General features: G+C 38.7%; 1 protein-coding gene across 1 annotated transcript in view; it reads left to right on the top strand.

Annotated features, from left to right (window-relative positions):
* The first annotated feature begins 703 nt into the window (after positions 1–703).
* The window catches only part of MOB1B (MOB kinase activator 1B), a 41,740-nt gene continuing 25,923 nt past the window's right edge, over positions 704–16,520 (top strand). Inside the window, exon 1 of the mRNA XM_045857798.1 lies at positions 704–1,013. Coding sequence (XP_045713754.1) covers positions 1,000–1,013 — 14 coding nt within the window. The 5' untranslated portion in view covers positions 704–999. The remainder of the gene's footprint in view (positions 1,014–16,520) is intronic.

Below are 16,520 nucleotides of genomic sequence, written 5' to 3' on the forward strand. Positions count from 1 at the left end.
GTCATTAGTGGCAATGCTGATTAAGCATTTATGGGTCCCAAGTCCATTATAACCACTGGGCACTCTGATGCACAACTCATTGTGGAGTCTAGAAACGTTTTAGTTTCCCTTATACAGGAGCCTACATTTCATAGTTAAGGCGACCAGGACAAGTCTGTATAAACTATTAAAAAATGCTCACATCTGCACACCTGGAATATGTCACCACAGCAGTTTCCCCATTTCCCTAACAGCTGATGACAGCCTAGCTTGCCTGTTCAGACAGTGGTGGAGCCTGACCATCTCCTAGTTCAGGGTTTTAAAATATTCCTATAACACAACAGGGATCTTGAAAACCCATTTAGATCCTTTTCTCTCTTCTAATGAGAGGAAATTTCCTCCTGTGTTTATGTAGTAGCAGATAGACTCTCTAACCTTCCATCATTGTTTGCTGGGCGCTCGGGCAAATTCTGTTTGTATTTCGATCCCTCACTATAGTACTCTCGTATCCCGGAGTTGAAGCCCACTTCCTTCCTGACCAACGTGACCAGGCATCGATCAGTCTGGCGGCTTTGGCATACTTGCGGGCTCTATCCCGAAGCTGCAAAGGTGTCCAGAGCTGAAGGACCCAAAGCCGAAGCCCGTGGGCCAGAGTGGTCGTAACTCTCGCGAGAGTTCTGGGGGTGGGGTGGGGGGGTGGGGGCAGCTGGGGGTTTGGGAGGAGGAGACCGAGGGTTGCACTGCGGTGGCAGTTCTCCTGGGACGGCTGGGCGGACCTTTCCCCGCCTCCCTTTCCTTCCCCTCCCTTCAAGAGACTCAAGCTGTGCGCTTCCCACTTCCGCTCCTCTGCCATTGGAACTAGCGAAGCCAAGCAAGTTGCGGACCCCAAACAGCTGCGGCTGCACTCCTCCACCTCCTCGTTTTCTCTCCCTTCTCTTCTTCCCCGGCTAACGCTTCCCCCGCCGCCGCAGCCCCGAGGCCTCGCCACCGACCGAGCCCACAGCCCACGCCACTGCCGACATGAGCTTCTTGTTGTGAGTAGCCAGGCTCCCCGTGCGCCCGCTTTGTTCAGGCGACCTGGGCCAAGGACCCCAGCCCATCTGGCCCGATGCTACCCGATCTGAATGTTCTCATCGATCGGGCCTCCAGGAACCTGCCCCTACCGCTCACGGTGTCTTACTGCCACCGCCACCTCCCCAGCCCTCTTCGAGCACGCGTGGAACTCTCCAGCCCCCAAGGGAGGCTCTGTCTCCCTGTACCCCAAGTCCCGAGACACCCTGGTACCTGAGCTCGCATTTATCCATCACCCCAACCTCTCTCTCCGCACTGCTTTTGGGTTTGTTTATTTGCCCGATCTGAATAAATACCTCCCACTGTCCGCATGACACATATCCAACGAGTACCCGGTCGCTTGTCTCAGTCTCTCTTGCCCATTGCTTTTTTTCTCTGGGTCCCAAGCACGGACGATGGAGCATTGTATTCCCTACCCCCTTGGGCTTTAGGAGTGAGCAGTTGGGGTAACAAGTCTTGTGAATGTAAGCCACTTAACGAGGCTGTTTATGGGCAGAGATTGCCTAGTGACAGCCTGGAGTCTTGGGGTCTGGAGCAGCTCCTTGCTTCCCTGAGAATGGGGGCTTTATCTTTTCAGACAACCACCGAGTAGGGCCTGGGTAGTGTGCATTGGGTTGATTAGGTCCACTGGGGAATTGTTTTGCAAATCATTTGTAAATGACAAGGTCACGTCACGTTTAGTGCTGTTTGTCATTTCCCATACTTATCGTTTATTACAGACGTGTTGGGGGTTGGGATATGAGCAGAAAGATGGCATGGCAAGATCCCATCTATGGAGGCAGCAGACAAGCCTTACATCCTCGGAAAACAGGACCTTGAACCCTGCAGAATTAAGACTTTTGAAGGCTTTGTTGTGATTATATTTACTCTGTGGTTAGAAAGCTAATAAAAACTCTGGAGATTGAAACCCACTCCATACTTTCCTTTACTATTGTAGAGAAAATAGTATTTAATAATTATTTTCTGTTCTGATGCTCTTCTTTCCCCACCTTACATTATTTTCAGTCATCACCTTGGCACCTGAATCCTGAGAATGTAACCCTTACTTTCAATGCTCATATCTAGAATATTAATTCTTTTTAGGGTGTTTAAGCAAAACTGAGAGATCCCTGAGAAGGTTAACCTTCAGGCAGACTTGCTGTTGTTTCTAACATGATGGGGAGTCTGCCTTTTGTCATTTGAGGTTGTGAAGCCTTTTTTTAAGGCTCATCCTAGAAGTCAAGTTTGTTAGATAGGTGGTGATAGATGAGAGGACTGGGTGACTTCATGAAAGTCTTCGTTTTCTATTTTAGTTTGAATAAACATATCTAGGCATCCCAGCTTGAAGCTTCTCATCTTGAGTCTGTTACATTGCTTATGTTTGGTTTCTTCAAGAACTTAAAAGCTGTCTTCAAAATAGTAAAGTAGATGATGTCCATGACTGCTGCTGCTGGACTTGTGTTTCTTGGAACTCATCGCTAAGTTGGATGAAGCAGGGAAGGACCATATTTGGTGGAAACTAGGAGATAGACAAGGTTTTGGTAGTATTTTCTGAATACAAATACAGTAGTGTCTCTTTTACATGGCTCAATATTTAATAGTTACAGAAATACAATGGATATGTTAATTTCCTCTAAGTATATTAGCTACCTAACAAAGATCTTGCCATAACTAATATATATAATATATATAGTATATATATGTTGTATATATTTTATATATATATCACATTAGAGGGTTTGTACTGTTTGGGGCATAAGTTTTTAGTCAGGTCACATGTAACAGCTAATGTAGTCTCAATATCTTTAGCCTGTGTGCCAAAAGAATAATCCAGCATTTTTTATTTTGATTTTTGTCCACCATTAGTTTAAAATCTGTAGTGAAGACTTTGTAGATAGAAATAACTATCAGAATGTAAAGAAGAAAGTTTTGGTTATTTCATCTGTTTGTTATTTGATATAGTTTCCTGGGTATTATTTCTGTACCAACAGGTGAGCAGAGAAAATAAGAGCTGTAATTTAGGAATGAAATAACAAATATTTTCCTCCAGTTCTTGGAAGCTTCTACGTAAATGGGTGGATCCAAGGAAATAAGGGCAATGCAAGATAAGGTTATAAAGGTGATGACTCATTACTCATGACAGCTTTGAGATAGAAGGAAAGAATTTTAGTTAAAAAAGAAAATCATTTGTTGTGCCAAGCACTGATATAGGCAATGGCTATCATTTGTGAACAAAATGGATAAAAATTCCTGCATTAGTTAAGCTTACATTGAGCAACCATAAACACTGAACATCAGTAAATTATATAGTATGGTGGGAGGTCTTAAATGCCATGGGATAATGTAGAACAGGGTGAAGAGGTTTGTTTGGATAGGGAGGTAAGGTAGATTAGCTAATCCCTAGAGGGTGTCCAGATAATCTGCCACAGTGATTCCTTTGAGTAGCTTTTGTACAAATGATCAGAATAAATTTGCACCGCATACGTGGACCTGACTGGGACAAAGCTTTGGTTGTGCTGCAAACTGGCCTCCCTGTATCTTCCAGTTAAGCTGTAAACTTCCAGATGGTGCATAGGGAAACTTCAAGGGAACCTAATTTAACTTTGTAGACTCAAATTTCTATTTTTATATGTATTTAGTTTTTAAAAATATGTTATTTATTTATTTTTAGAGAGAGGGCAAGGGAGGGAGGAGAAGGAGAGAAACATCTATCAGTTACCTCTTATCTGTGCCTCACCAGGAACTGAACCCACAACCCAGGCATGTGCCCTGACTGGGAATTGAAAGAGCAACTTGTTGATTTGCGCGACGACGCCCAACCAACTGAGGCACACCAGTAAGGGTTGAAGACTCAAATTTTTAAACACAGCCTCAGCACCTGCTGTGTTCTAGGCATTGTGCAAAATGCGGGACTCCAGAGACAGTAGACATTTTATAAACAGCCATCTGTAATAGATGTAATATAGTCATGGGTCCAAAGAATATGGAGGAATTTACTGTATTTGGGCTGGAGGGAAGGTTTCTAGAAAGAATTAATGGACATTAATGGAAGATATAACAAGTTTTCTAAAAGGGGAAGGTGAAAAGGAGTTTGCGGTCAGGGGAAACATGGAGGCATAAAAAATTGCCTGTGAATTCTCCATTTTCAGGTTTGTCTAAGAGGCTATTGAATTTTGAAGCTAGATGGGATCTATCAGTCATATTGCTTCCTCACCTGTTTTTCTAAAGTGGCAAAATCACCAGTTTCAGGTTACTGGCCTAATTATTGGCCTGGATAGAATTAGAATACAAGTCTTTTAGCTTGGTATTTTTCATTTCCTGATATTTTATGCATATAAAATATAGGGAAATTTTGATCAGAGTAAGTTTTGTTTTTTTTAAATTTTATTTATTTATTTTTAGAGAGACAGGAAGGGAGGGAGAAATAAACATAATGTGCGGGAGATACATTGATCTGTTGCCTTTGACCTGCAACCCAGGCATGCACTCCCACCAGGGATCAAACCAGAGACCTCTCAATTCGCAGGCTGGCACTCAGTCTCCTGAGCCAAACCAGCCAGGGCAAAAACAATTCTTAACAATTATTCAAAAAGGGTGCTGAGTGTTTTCTGTGTTTCTAGCATTTTTAAATTGTAAGTCCCTTCTCATTGATGGAATTCCACAGAGACATTTGACTTACAAAAGAATTAAAACAAATAATAGTTAACTTTAAAATGCAAGTCTGTAGGAAAGGTGGTTTAGGGATGTGAATGAATATAACGCAGTTCTATTTCTGTATAGGAAAAAACAGGATTGAGGAAGAAAGAAAGGAAATATTTATTGAGCATTATGCTATATATAAGTAACTTCCATCTATCTTTTCAAAAGAATAGCAATTTAGGAAAAGAGATCCAGGATTTTGCTGTATGACTGTCTCTTGTCTTTCTGTCTCTCTCTCCGACCTCTCCTTTTTCTATTTCCTCCATCTCTGTCTCACTACCCCCACCCTGCCCTATCCCTTCCCACCATCGTAGTTTTCTGGCATATGGTTTTAGTGCTTTAGCATCTTCACCTGTAAAAGAAGAGGAAGAAGATGATAATGTTAACAACAACAATAATAATAATAAATAGCTAGCTAAGTACTATGTGCCTAGCATAACAGATACCCCATTTTACAAATGAAGAAACTGGCATAGAGAGGTTAAATAATATGCCCAAAATTATGTAGCCAGTCAATAATGTAAATGGAATCTGAACCCTGCCAATCTAAATCCAGAGATCTTGCCTCATACTGCTTTATTTATAATTGATAAAATTATATTAAAAGGTGATTTTCAAATAGGTCTTGTTTTTACAATGAGAAATCTTTAATATCTCATACTATTGGGACCAAGAATATAATGGTAGAAGAGAAAATAGAAACCTTTAAATTTAAATAATACTCTAAAATTAATTTTTAGTTCCATTTTTAAGTGTAAAAATGATACATGTGTTGGAGAAATCACAAAATACTGTTAAGGAAATGAAGAAAAAAAATCACTCATAATCACATTCAGAGATAATTATTTGTTTTTTGATGTAACTTTCTAGTCTTTTCTGTTCTATTTTTGTTTGTATATATTTTAAAATAAACAAATGTATCCCTATTGTATACAGACAGGTTTTTCACTTGTAAATTTTTTTTTAAAGATTTTATTTATTTATTTTTTAGGGAGGGAAGGAGGGGAGAGGGGGGGAGAGAGAGAGAGAGAGAGAAACATCAATGTGCGGTTGCTGGGGTTATGGCCTGCAACCCAGGCATGTACCCTGGCTGGGAATCGAACCTGGGACACTTTGGTTCCCAGCCCGCGCTCAATCCATTGAGCTACGCCAGCCAGGGCTCACTTGTAAATTTTTTTATGGCAATAGATACACTTCTGCAACATCATTTTGAATGGCTGCCGACCAAGCATTGTCTTATTGGACAGTGCTAGGAATTACATACCCACACATAATCTGTCCAGGTGTCTTGAATGAGCTTACACCAATAACTGCAATACTGAGCCAGTAGCACAGGGATCATTCTAGCCTTCTCCCTTTACATATTTTTGCTTTTTTTTGGTCAGTGAGACACCTGGCTTCTATTATCCTCAATGCCCTTACCTGCTTCGACTTCTGTATACAGCCATTTTCCTAACCCTACCTGGCTACCCTCCCCTGTGGCCCTAGAACAGCAACCATTGCTATTCTCCTGAGCATGTGTGGGCCTTGCTTCAGCCATGTTAAGGATAAAACAGCCAGCAACTACACTGTGTATGGTATTAGTGTGACAGTAATCTAATTTATTCCTGTTATTGTTGTGTTTAGGACCAGTGCCTCAGAGATATTGGGAGGATTAGAGAGGCTGAATGTAAAAGGCCTAGCTCAGTAAATTGTAATTATTTGCAGCAGTGATATCTAGTTCTTTATCAGTATCTCAACAGTGTGATCATTGCTCATAGTTTTTACTGTTTTTATAAACATTCATCATTTCTGATTACTAAAGTCATAGCCAATTTCTGTGGGTTTAATCGTCATGTGTATTAGTGCTACTTTGAGTTTGTGAGGATTTTTGAAACATAAAGAAAGCAGGGTTTGGAAGGTAAGCAAATATTATTTGGGTAATAGTCTAAGTACCTCATAGCCAAGTAGCCTTATTGTTATTATTTGTAATGAAAGGTTGAAGGTTTTTATTGCTGCTATTGTTTTATCTTTTGCTTAAGTCCTTTTGTTGTTCCCAAAATGAAATTTGATGAGAATAGTTCAATAGTTGTATTGGGTATTAGAAAGAATATTTTTTGTGTTTTTCTTTGTAGAAAGTGATAATGCTATCTCATTGTACTAAGCTATCTCATTGTACTAAGTATTTATACTTAGTATTCAGTATAAACATAGAATAATTAAGTAGAGGCAGTCTAGGTAAAAGTCTTCAATAGCAACTTCTCTGGTACCTTGGTGCCCAGATCATGTTCCACACAGAGTCCCAGAATGACCTTCCCACTCTTTAAGAGAATCTGTTTGTTCTCCAGTGCCCTGCATAGCCTTAGATTTAACCACTGAAATAGCTCTTTGTTTAAAAACTCTCTGTGGGTATGATTTTTACTCCCGTATGCCTGATTTCAGTGTCCCTAATCTATCCCCACATCCAGCCAAATATTCAGCTGGCACTCTTATTTTTAACTCATAAATATCGCACTTTTGAGTCAGTGAACAACAAACTAATTTGTCAAAACTGAAGCCTCTTAACCAGAGTGCAGCATCATTTTGTGTACTGATGCTTGTGTCTCCACCCTCTTTTAAAAAAAACATTTATTTTTTTAGAGAGGAGAAAGGGAGAGAAACATCAGCATGTGAGGGAAACATTGGCTGCCTCTCACAGGCCGCCAACTGGGGACCTAACCTGCAACCCAGGCATGTGCCATGACTGGGAATCAAACCAGTGACATTTTGGTTTGTAGGCTGGCACTCAGTCTACTGAGCCACACCAGCCAGGTCTCTCCACCCTCTTGTTAAGGACTCCCAAAAACGTCTTATCAGTCAGACTCTAACAGTTTAATGATCCTTTGCTGTCCTTGTCAGTTTTTAATTTGGAAAGTGGCAGGTTCTTAAGAATTGAAATAAATTTTTTTTTTCAAATTATAGTTACAGCCAAACTATACCAACAAGTGAAATTCTAAGTGGCTAGACATTTGGGGACCAAAATATGCCAAAATTGAACTGTATTGACTTTAGCTTTTGCTCAAGTAGGAACATATTTGTAAGGTGTTGGGACTGTATTGTCTTGTGATAACTATTGGTTTAGAGATACACCTTTTAAAAAACTTATTTATTTATTTATTTATTTATTTATTTATGTATTTATGGGGAGAGGGAAAGAGAGGGAGAGAAACATCAAGTGATTGCCTCTCGCATGCCCCCAGCCAATGTCCTGGGCCACAACCCAAGCACGTTAGAAAGGCAAGATTTCAGTCCTCAGTCTTTTCATTAAAATGCATTTTAATAAAATCCCTACATGAAAAGCACCTCCAAGTTTGAGGAGCTTTAGACATTAGTAAGTGAATGAATGCCTGCATATTGAGTTAAATGATTTGAAATAAGATAAAGGAGAAAAATCCTTGGATTTCAGTGTAACACTACTTCTGTCCTTGAGAGACTTGTGAGGCCCTGACAGAGATTCTTTGCCCAATTGAACTTTAGTCAGGTTGTTAGACCTTTTTTTTAGGCCTATTTGTGCACTTCCTTGTAAAGTCTAGTTTTAGCAAGAACCCTGTTAAGTCAGTTTAACCAGAATTCTCCCACCCCCCATATCTGATCAGCTTCCTCTTCCTCCACCATTCCCTCGGGGGGTTGATGTCTGATTACCCTGGCCTGTCTTCAGCCAGAATTCTGTTAGGTCACAGGTCACTTTGGCCAGAATCTCTCTTACCCCCAGTGTTTCCTCTTAGTAATTTTTCATCACCCACCCCCTTACCCTGTTCCTTGGCTATAAATTCCCACTCTTCCAACACTATTTAGAGTTGGTCCCAATCTCTCTCCCCCTCACTGTAAAATGCCATCACAGTGGTCCCAATAGCTATCTCACTGTTCCTGAATAAAGTCTGCCTTTACCATATTTAACATGTGGCATTGCTTATTTTTTTCATTAGCAACCCTGAAGGAGGTTAGGTGACCTGATTGTCTTTGCATACATGTAATTATTTATAATTATTATTTAAGGTGTTTCCATCTCCCCCCCCCCCCCCTTCCCTGATGGTAAGTTTCATAGGGTTTGTTCACTGTTTTATTTCCCGGCACATTAGTGTGTTGTTTGCTAAATATGCCTTCAATACATATATATATTTTTGGTTGAAGGTTGTCTTAGAAAGAATAGTGGCCTTTCAGTGAGATGACCTGGGTTTCAGAGTTTTTGGTCTGTTATAACCATGTGACCTTAGGCATAGCACTTAAATTCTTAACCTTTGCTTCCTTTGTCTACTAGGGGAAAGGAATATGTATTCCATTGGGTTGCTGTGAGAACTGAATGAGAGAATGGTTATGGAAATTTTCATAAACCAGAGAGGCCTGTACAAACACTTGCTCATGAAATTCCCACACCTAGTATATAAGTTCTTTCCACATTCCATATTGTGTTTAGCTGTCTTACGAGTACATAGTGTTCATGTACAATACAGTAAATATGTACTGGCCGTCTCCTGTGTATGAAGTGAAGTGTTAGGTGCTAGTAGTGGTGGGAAGGGAAAGGTGGGATTTAGAGATAAGTAAGATGTGGTCTGTGCCTTCAAGAATCTAAAACTTGGAAACTAGCATGTGACATGGATATGCTCCTCAATAATTGCTTTTAACTTATTAGTTTTAAGTCCACTAGCTGGTGAAGGTTCAAGATTATTATTTATTTATTTTTAATATATATTTTTCAAGATTGTTGATGTTTCATTATATATAAACTCCTTTAGATATAGGTGTGAAATAGTTGCATTTGGTATTTAGAAAAGTTGTAATGTTTATCTAGTATGTTCACATATTCAGAACAGCAGGAATTTTGTAGATGTGTGCCTCTATAATTTTTGGGAGGGGCTGCTTCTGTTGAATAGATTTGGGGGCCTGCCTTGCTTGGTTTTGGCCTCCTTTCTTCCTGCAGTTCCCTTGGGCTTTTCAGGTAGAGATTGGAATGGGGCTGGAAGTGGTTGGCAAAATCCCAAGGCGTAGGGAGCCTCCACGATAGGGTGTTTGCTCACCATTCCAGCCTCATCTGCACCCGCCCTCCTGCCTTTTCCTCCCCCACAGAGCTCAGCCATTTTATTTGCATTTCTTCTCTCCCACATCTCTCTGCCTTTGTAAGTGCTGTTCCTGTTACTCTGGTTGGACTGCCCTTCTCTTCCCTACCTTCACTTCTTTAGTTCTGGAACCAACTCTTTCCCTAACCTGTGGCCCCTTCCCAGTTTGTTAAGATACCATTTCAGTGTCCTCTGTAGTCCTTGTAGCCCTTATCAAAAGATACTTTACTGGTCAGTTTTTAGGCCTTTCTTCATCAGAGGATGTGACCTCTTTGATGATGCAGCACTATTTTAAAAAACGTTTTGGCCCTGGCTGGCGTAGCTCAGTGGATTGAGCACAGGCTGGGAACCAAAGTGTCCCAGGTTCGATTCCCAGCCAGGGTGCATGCCTGGGTTGCAGGCCATAACCCCCAGCAACCGCACATTGATGTTTCTCTCTCTCTATCTCCCTCCCTTCCCTCTCTAAAAATAAATAAATGAAATCTTTAAAAAAATGTTTTAAAATCTCTACCACCTAGTATAGTGCCTACTATATATTACACATAGTTTTTTTCCCCCCTTAAACAAATCCATGACATTTTCCAGTGTTTTCACAATAGTAGGTGGAGGTATTACTGATTCTTTTTATTCTGCTCTAATTTTCCCCTTCCAAAGACTTATGGGGAGATATGAATAGTACTCCCTGCACAGAATATTTTGGGACATCTATTTATTGGATCTCTATTTCACAGTTTTGTAGAGACCTTTTTATTACCCTTTCAAGGATTATTGGCATATGTCTGGCACATGTATTCTACCTGTCAAGGTAAATTGTGTTCCAGTAGCAGTGAATGAGAGTGGCATTTCCCTGTGTTCCTACCGCTGTTGCACTACTAAGAAGAATAATCATGAAAGCTTCTTGGGCTTTTTATATTAATACCAAGTAAACTGTTGATAGTAAAGATTCTTCCAAATAATTTGTGTCCTTTGGCATAGTTAGGGTGCTTGCTTCCATTGCCATCAACCTTGTTTTATTTTAAAAGAGTCAAATATTTTTTATGTTAAAATTTAGAATGGAACTCTTTGTTAATAAATGAAATTTAAAAATTAAGTCATGTGAAAAGTAATGGTAGAATATAATTTTAAATTCTTTGTCAATAAATGTGGTTACAGTTACAGTATTAAGTTTAAAAATACTAATGACTTACCAGGAAAATACTACTTTTCTCCAAGATAAACAGGGATTAATAGTCTGTAAAGGGGGATTTTATAAAATGAGATATGTAACTCCAATTAAATTTCTTATTTCTTAGTTATCTTCCTGATGTTTTAATGTGGATATTAAACTGATAAATTAATGCAGATAATAAACACATTTGGGAGGCATATGGCATATGTGGAGCCTGCAACCCAGGTGTGTACCCCAATCTTTAGGTTTTCAGAACAACACCCAGGGCTCATGACCTATGGGTTTAAAGCTGCTTTTTGCTATCACCCTTAATGAATTTATTGCTTTTCTCATGAAGTCTGATAGGGAGCTATGCCAGGGGGGTTTCTTCCTGGATTATTTCAAGGGGAAGAGTTTTTCCCAAAGAGTAAATAGTAGTGTCTAGTTGCTAGTGAATCCGAAGAATATGCCTTTATGACATGGCTGTTGTTTTTGAGCATTTATAGGTCAAATTATTTAAGCATGAGTAAGTTATGTTATGATCACTCAGAACATTCTTTATCAATACTTTGTATAATTTTATGTGTGAGAAGTCCTGTTAGCCTTAATAAATTTGTTTCTTTTTTTAAATGTCAGTTCTGGTATTTACATTTTACTTAGTTCAAAAAGAAACTGGAGAGAAAAGATTTTCATGTTTAGTTATATGCATGTTTTTCACTCATTTGTGTTACTCTTAGTTTTATATATTTTTTAGAGTTTTTATTTATTTATTTTTAGAGAGAGGGGAAGGGAGGGAGAGAGGGAGAGAAACATCAGTGTGTGGTTGCCTTTTGTGCACCCCCTACTGGGGACCTGGCATGGTCCCCAGGCATGTGCCCTGACTGGGAATTGAACCAGTGGCCCTGTGGTTTGCAGGTGAGCACTCAATCCACTGAGCCACACCAGCCACGGCTCTTTCTTAGTTTTAAATGGCCACAGCTAAAGCCCATTCCAGGTATTGGGGAGCATTGTTGAATCTCAGTGTAAAATGTCAGTTTTGCAGTTGATTGTATTAGGATTAAATAAAGTATCTGGAAGAAGGCATGGTTAATTCTTTAGGGGATGGTCAAGAGCAGTTTCTCTGAGATGGTACCTACATAGGTTTATGGGGGAATGATTGAGAGAATCAGTTATATCAGGCTATAACTTCTAATTTTCTGCATTCAATATATGTAATGAGCCTTGAAGTGGGTAGAGACTAATCCAGATTTGGGGACCTTCCTTGATAAAATAAACAAAAAGTTATGAGTAAAAAACTAGGTAGCGAAATAAATATTTATATTAGAAAAAAAACACATTTTTTTAAAAAGATTGTATTTATTTATTTTTAGAATGAGGGGGAGGGAGGGAGAAAAAGAGAGAAAGGGAAGAGAATCAATGTGTAAGAGAAACATTGATCAGTTGCTTCTCACTCACCCCCAACAGGGACTGGCCCCAAAACCCAGTCATGTGTATTACTGGGAATTGAACTGGCGACCTCTTGTTGTATGGGATGACTTTCAACCAACGGAGCTGTGCCAGTCAGGGCGAAAAAGTCATATTTTACAAATTCAATAAAGCAAAATATAGAAAAATAATGTCACAAAATATAAAAAAATAAAATTTTGTTAGTTAACTGCCTGATAGCTCTTAATTCTTATTTACTTACTTTTTTTGGCTACACACTTTTTGACAACTTCTTATGTTGATATTTATAAAATAGGGTTACTGTTTTCTATAGAGAGAATAGAAAGATTATTTACTTTTTCCGCTAACATGGCTGATCAGAATGTGTTTATTATTATTGACGCCTTAGAAAGGTTTCAGATTCACAACTTATTTTATTGGTTATGTCATGTAATATTTTAAGGTGGGTGCCAGATTTGGAGAAATCTCTACTAAGTCTCTTTCACATATGGAGTACAGTATTCTTACATCTGCGCCCACAGCCCATGGAGCGCATATGTAGATGACTCCAGTCCTGCACATTAGTGTGAATGATAGCAGATAAGGCAGTGCTTGGGTGGTGGGATTATCCTTGGCAGTCATTCATTCCTAAATTTAGACTAGCAATGATCTAATCACATGTGGACTTGATTATGAATTACATATACCTATAAAATCTAAAGTAAATAATGTATTTTTGGACCACCATTTGGGAGGAATAATGGTTCTAATGCTGCTGTTGAGCTCTGTTTACATTTACATTGGTGAAATATTTCATTATTTATGTTATTAAATATTTTACCACATTTTTTGCTTCAAATTTTTTTTTTCTATTTTCCTCCTCTAAAACCTAGGTGTGTCTTATGGTCTGAAAAATACAGTATTATCTTCTCTGCATCTTCCTTTTATCCAAATACCCAAAATACCACATTAACCAAGGAGGAAGTGTGATGGCGGGCGGGGGGTGGGGAGTGGGGGTGGGGGTTGGGGAGTCAGAGACAATAGTCTTAACTCATTGCACTTAGCTTACTTTTGCAGTTGTTTTAAAAACATGACCATGGGAACATACTATTAGGACTCCTGCTAGTGCCTTGGAAGGGATCCTGCCATTGAGGATCCCTGAAGTTTAAAATGTTGCTGTCATGGTAAATCCAATTCTACAGTCTTGTACTGTAACTTTGTGCTTGGATGATTCTATTTGTTCAGTTGTACTACTGACCTGTTACTTTAAGCATAAGATGTATACTGCTATGCATGTATAGTATGTATTGTGCTCTTATATCTACTATAACTGGGCCTATTTGTGTAAGCCGAGAATATAAATTTAGCAGATGTTGACAGAGTATTTGTTTTATTTACTATTTTTACCTGGAATCCTTTATCAACTTAGCTGAACAAACATTTATTGAAGATCTATTCTGACCTAGGCCTTCTGCTAGGTTCATGAGATGCAGGGATGACTTAGAAATAGGCTTTGCCTTTGGCAGACTCAGGGTACATTGTAAAACAGAGACACATAAGTGTTGTATGTGAACAGAGAAGGTGTCCCTGATCCAGCACAGGCTTTCCTCAGGGAAGCTTCCTCAGGAAAGTGATCCCTGAATTAATACTGTAGGGGTGACTAGACATCAAGTGAAAAAATAAATTTCGGTTAAAAGTGTATGAAATAAAGAATAATAGTCTCCATCTGATTTTAACTTTGCATTTTTTTTTTCTGGTCAGGCTTTCTTTATTATAAGAATTTAATCTGAAAGCATTTAGACCACAAAACTGCTATGTCACTGATTGTATGAATGCCTATTGTGTTACTGCTTCATATTTACAGGCAAATAATGGATTATAGGAATCATAGGTGAATCTTTGCCCTAGTGTTGACATCTGTATCTGATATAAAAATTGTTCCAAATTACTGCCAAGGCTGCAGGCTTGATCTTTCATTGCACCCTTTTTAATGGGCTGTGGTTTTGGATTAAATGTCAGGGGAAATTCTCTTTTATTTTGAAAAAAAAAAATCTATTACAACAAAGAAGTGCATATTAATTATTAAAAATATAAAAGCTACCTCCTCTCTTTCTCTCCCTTCCATAGTGGGAGGAGTAGGCTTACTTACAATTGCTGAGATGTCATGGGTTGATTTGTTTTTTGTAGTGAAGGTTTAAGTAGGGCAGGGCTGTAATCAACCTAAAATTGAAAATGCAAATTTTAATGTCAGGGTTAGGAAATACCCCCAGTTCATCTGTTAACTTCTGTTGCTGCAGTTAGAATTTTTTAGATTTGTTATACTGAATAAAGATGCTGAATCAGTCCCTTCCTTTAATATTGAGAACAACTGTTCTTGGAATAATAACAAGATTTTTCTTCTTTTTCAATATCATTTTTAAGATAGCAAACACTTATTAGGCATCTGTTAATGTCCCAGGTTCTTTGTTAGGTACTGCAGATCAAGGTTGATTAAGACATGATTCATATTCTTGAGGAACTCACAATCTAGTAAGAGAAAGAAAAAAATGTGAACAAATAAGCATGAGGATGTTATGTTTCAAGTTGATCCCTTATGGATTAGTAGAAGTGTGATAGGAGGATTGTTGTTGTCTGGATGTGTCCCTCCCCCCAAATTCATTTGGTGGAACCCTAAGGCCCAATGTGGTGGTATCAGAGGGTGGGGCCTTGGGGAAGTGAGTAGGTCGTTAGCGCTCCACCCTCAAGATTGGGGTTAGTTAGCATCCTTATAAAAAAAGACCCTATAGAGTTTCAGATTTTCATAGCCCCTTCCATCACAGGAGGTTTTGAGGGTGCAGTGAGAAGTGGGCTGTCAGTTTTCTGGATGATAGCCTTTATTAGTACCCAACAATGCTGATGTTAGACTTCTAGCATTCCCAAACTGTGAGAAGTAAATTTCTGTTATTTGTAAGCTACCCAGTTAGGTACTTTTTTAGAGCAGCGTGAATGAACTAAGACAAGGATAAAGTGTGGATTAGTGCTTTATTTATACATATATATGCATGTAAAAGTACATATATATATATGTACTTTATATATATAAATATTCATTCATTAAACATTTTAAAGCTGTAATTTCATATATTGCACAGCTGCTGTGTGATAGCTACCTCAAAATTAAGGTGCTTTAAATATATTCATTTAATTGTCATAATGGTCCTGCAAAATTGGTGGTCTCTAATTTTTTAATTGTAAGCTTAGAGAAGTTGTATAATTTGTCCAAGATTTCATAACTAGTGATTTACAAAAACAAGATCTGAAACTGGGCATTTATTCCAAGTCCTGTACCTTTTCCTTTAGTATATGTCAGCCATCATGTTATATTAGGGAGTGGAGTTACAGAAATGAAGATGACAGACACAGCCTCTCATTTAACAAATGCATAAATATACACATAAGGTGTTACAGCTGCTTCAAGCTTTGGTGAGACATAAGAGAGGATGGAGAGTTTTCCATGGAAGGGTAGGAAAAATTATTATAAAAGAAGTGATGTTTAAGCTCTCTTGATGTTTCTTGGTTGAAATATTGGTATATTTGGGATTACTGCCAGTTCAGTTGCTAGATTCATGCTCATTCTGAGCTCTGCGTATGCAGGTTTTGCTTTCCTACTTTTTATAGTCCAGCCCATTCATAGGATTTTGAAAATGGAGTTAGTGCTGTTGCATGGAAATCACCCAGACATTTGACTATAGGCACTAACTAAAATCTCCTGTGGTTTCAGTACCTGTTTACTGTCTGTAATAATGAATTTAGTGCTGGGCAAAGGAAACTGCAGGCTATATACAACTCAAAAGCTAGAGGGTGATTAAAGATGAGTAATTAAACTTGAGTGTCTTCAATCTGTAGCTGAGATAATGGCTCCCATAAATTCACAAGTGTAGAAACTAATTGGCCTTTGCATGTGAAGTGCTTTATTATTTGGTAAGGATTAGATTATAAAACCTGATGGGGTATTAAATAAATAGGGAATTGGCTAACCAATTCTGTATTCTGTTCTTGTTTGAAGTCACTGAATTATACTTTATAAAATCAAAGTGTTATGAACATATTGTAAATTGAGAGGTAACCCAGTTAGCAGTTTGATGTACTAGAGCAGAATTCCCTAGTAT

Source organism: Phyllostomus hastatus, unplaced genomic scaffold, assembly GCF_019186645.2.
Source record: "Phyllostomus hastatus isolate PE091 unplaced genomic scaffold, TTU_PhHast_1.1 phas_scaffold_1674, whole genome shotgun sequence".
Taxonomy (NCBI): Eukaryota; Metazoa; Chordata; class Mammalia; order Chiroptera; family Phyllostomidae; genus Phyllostomus; species Phyllostomus hastatus.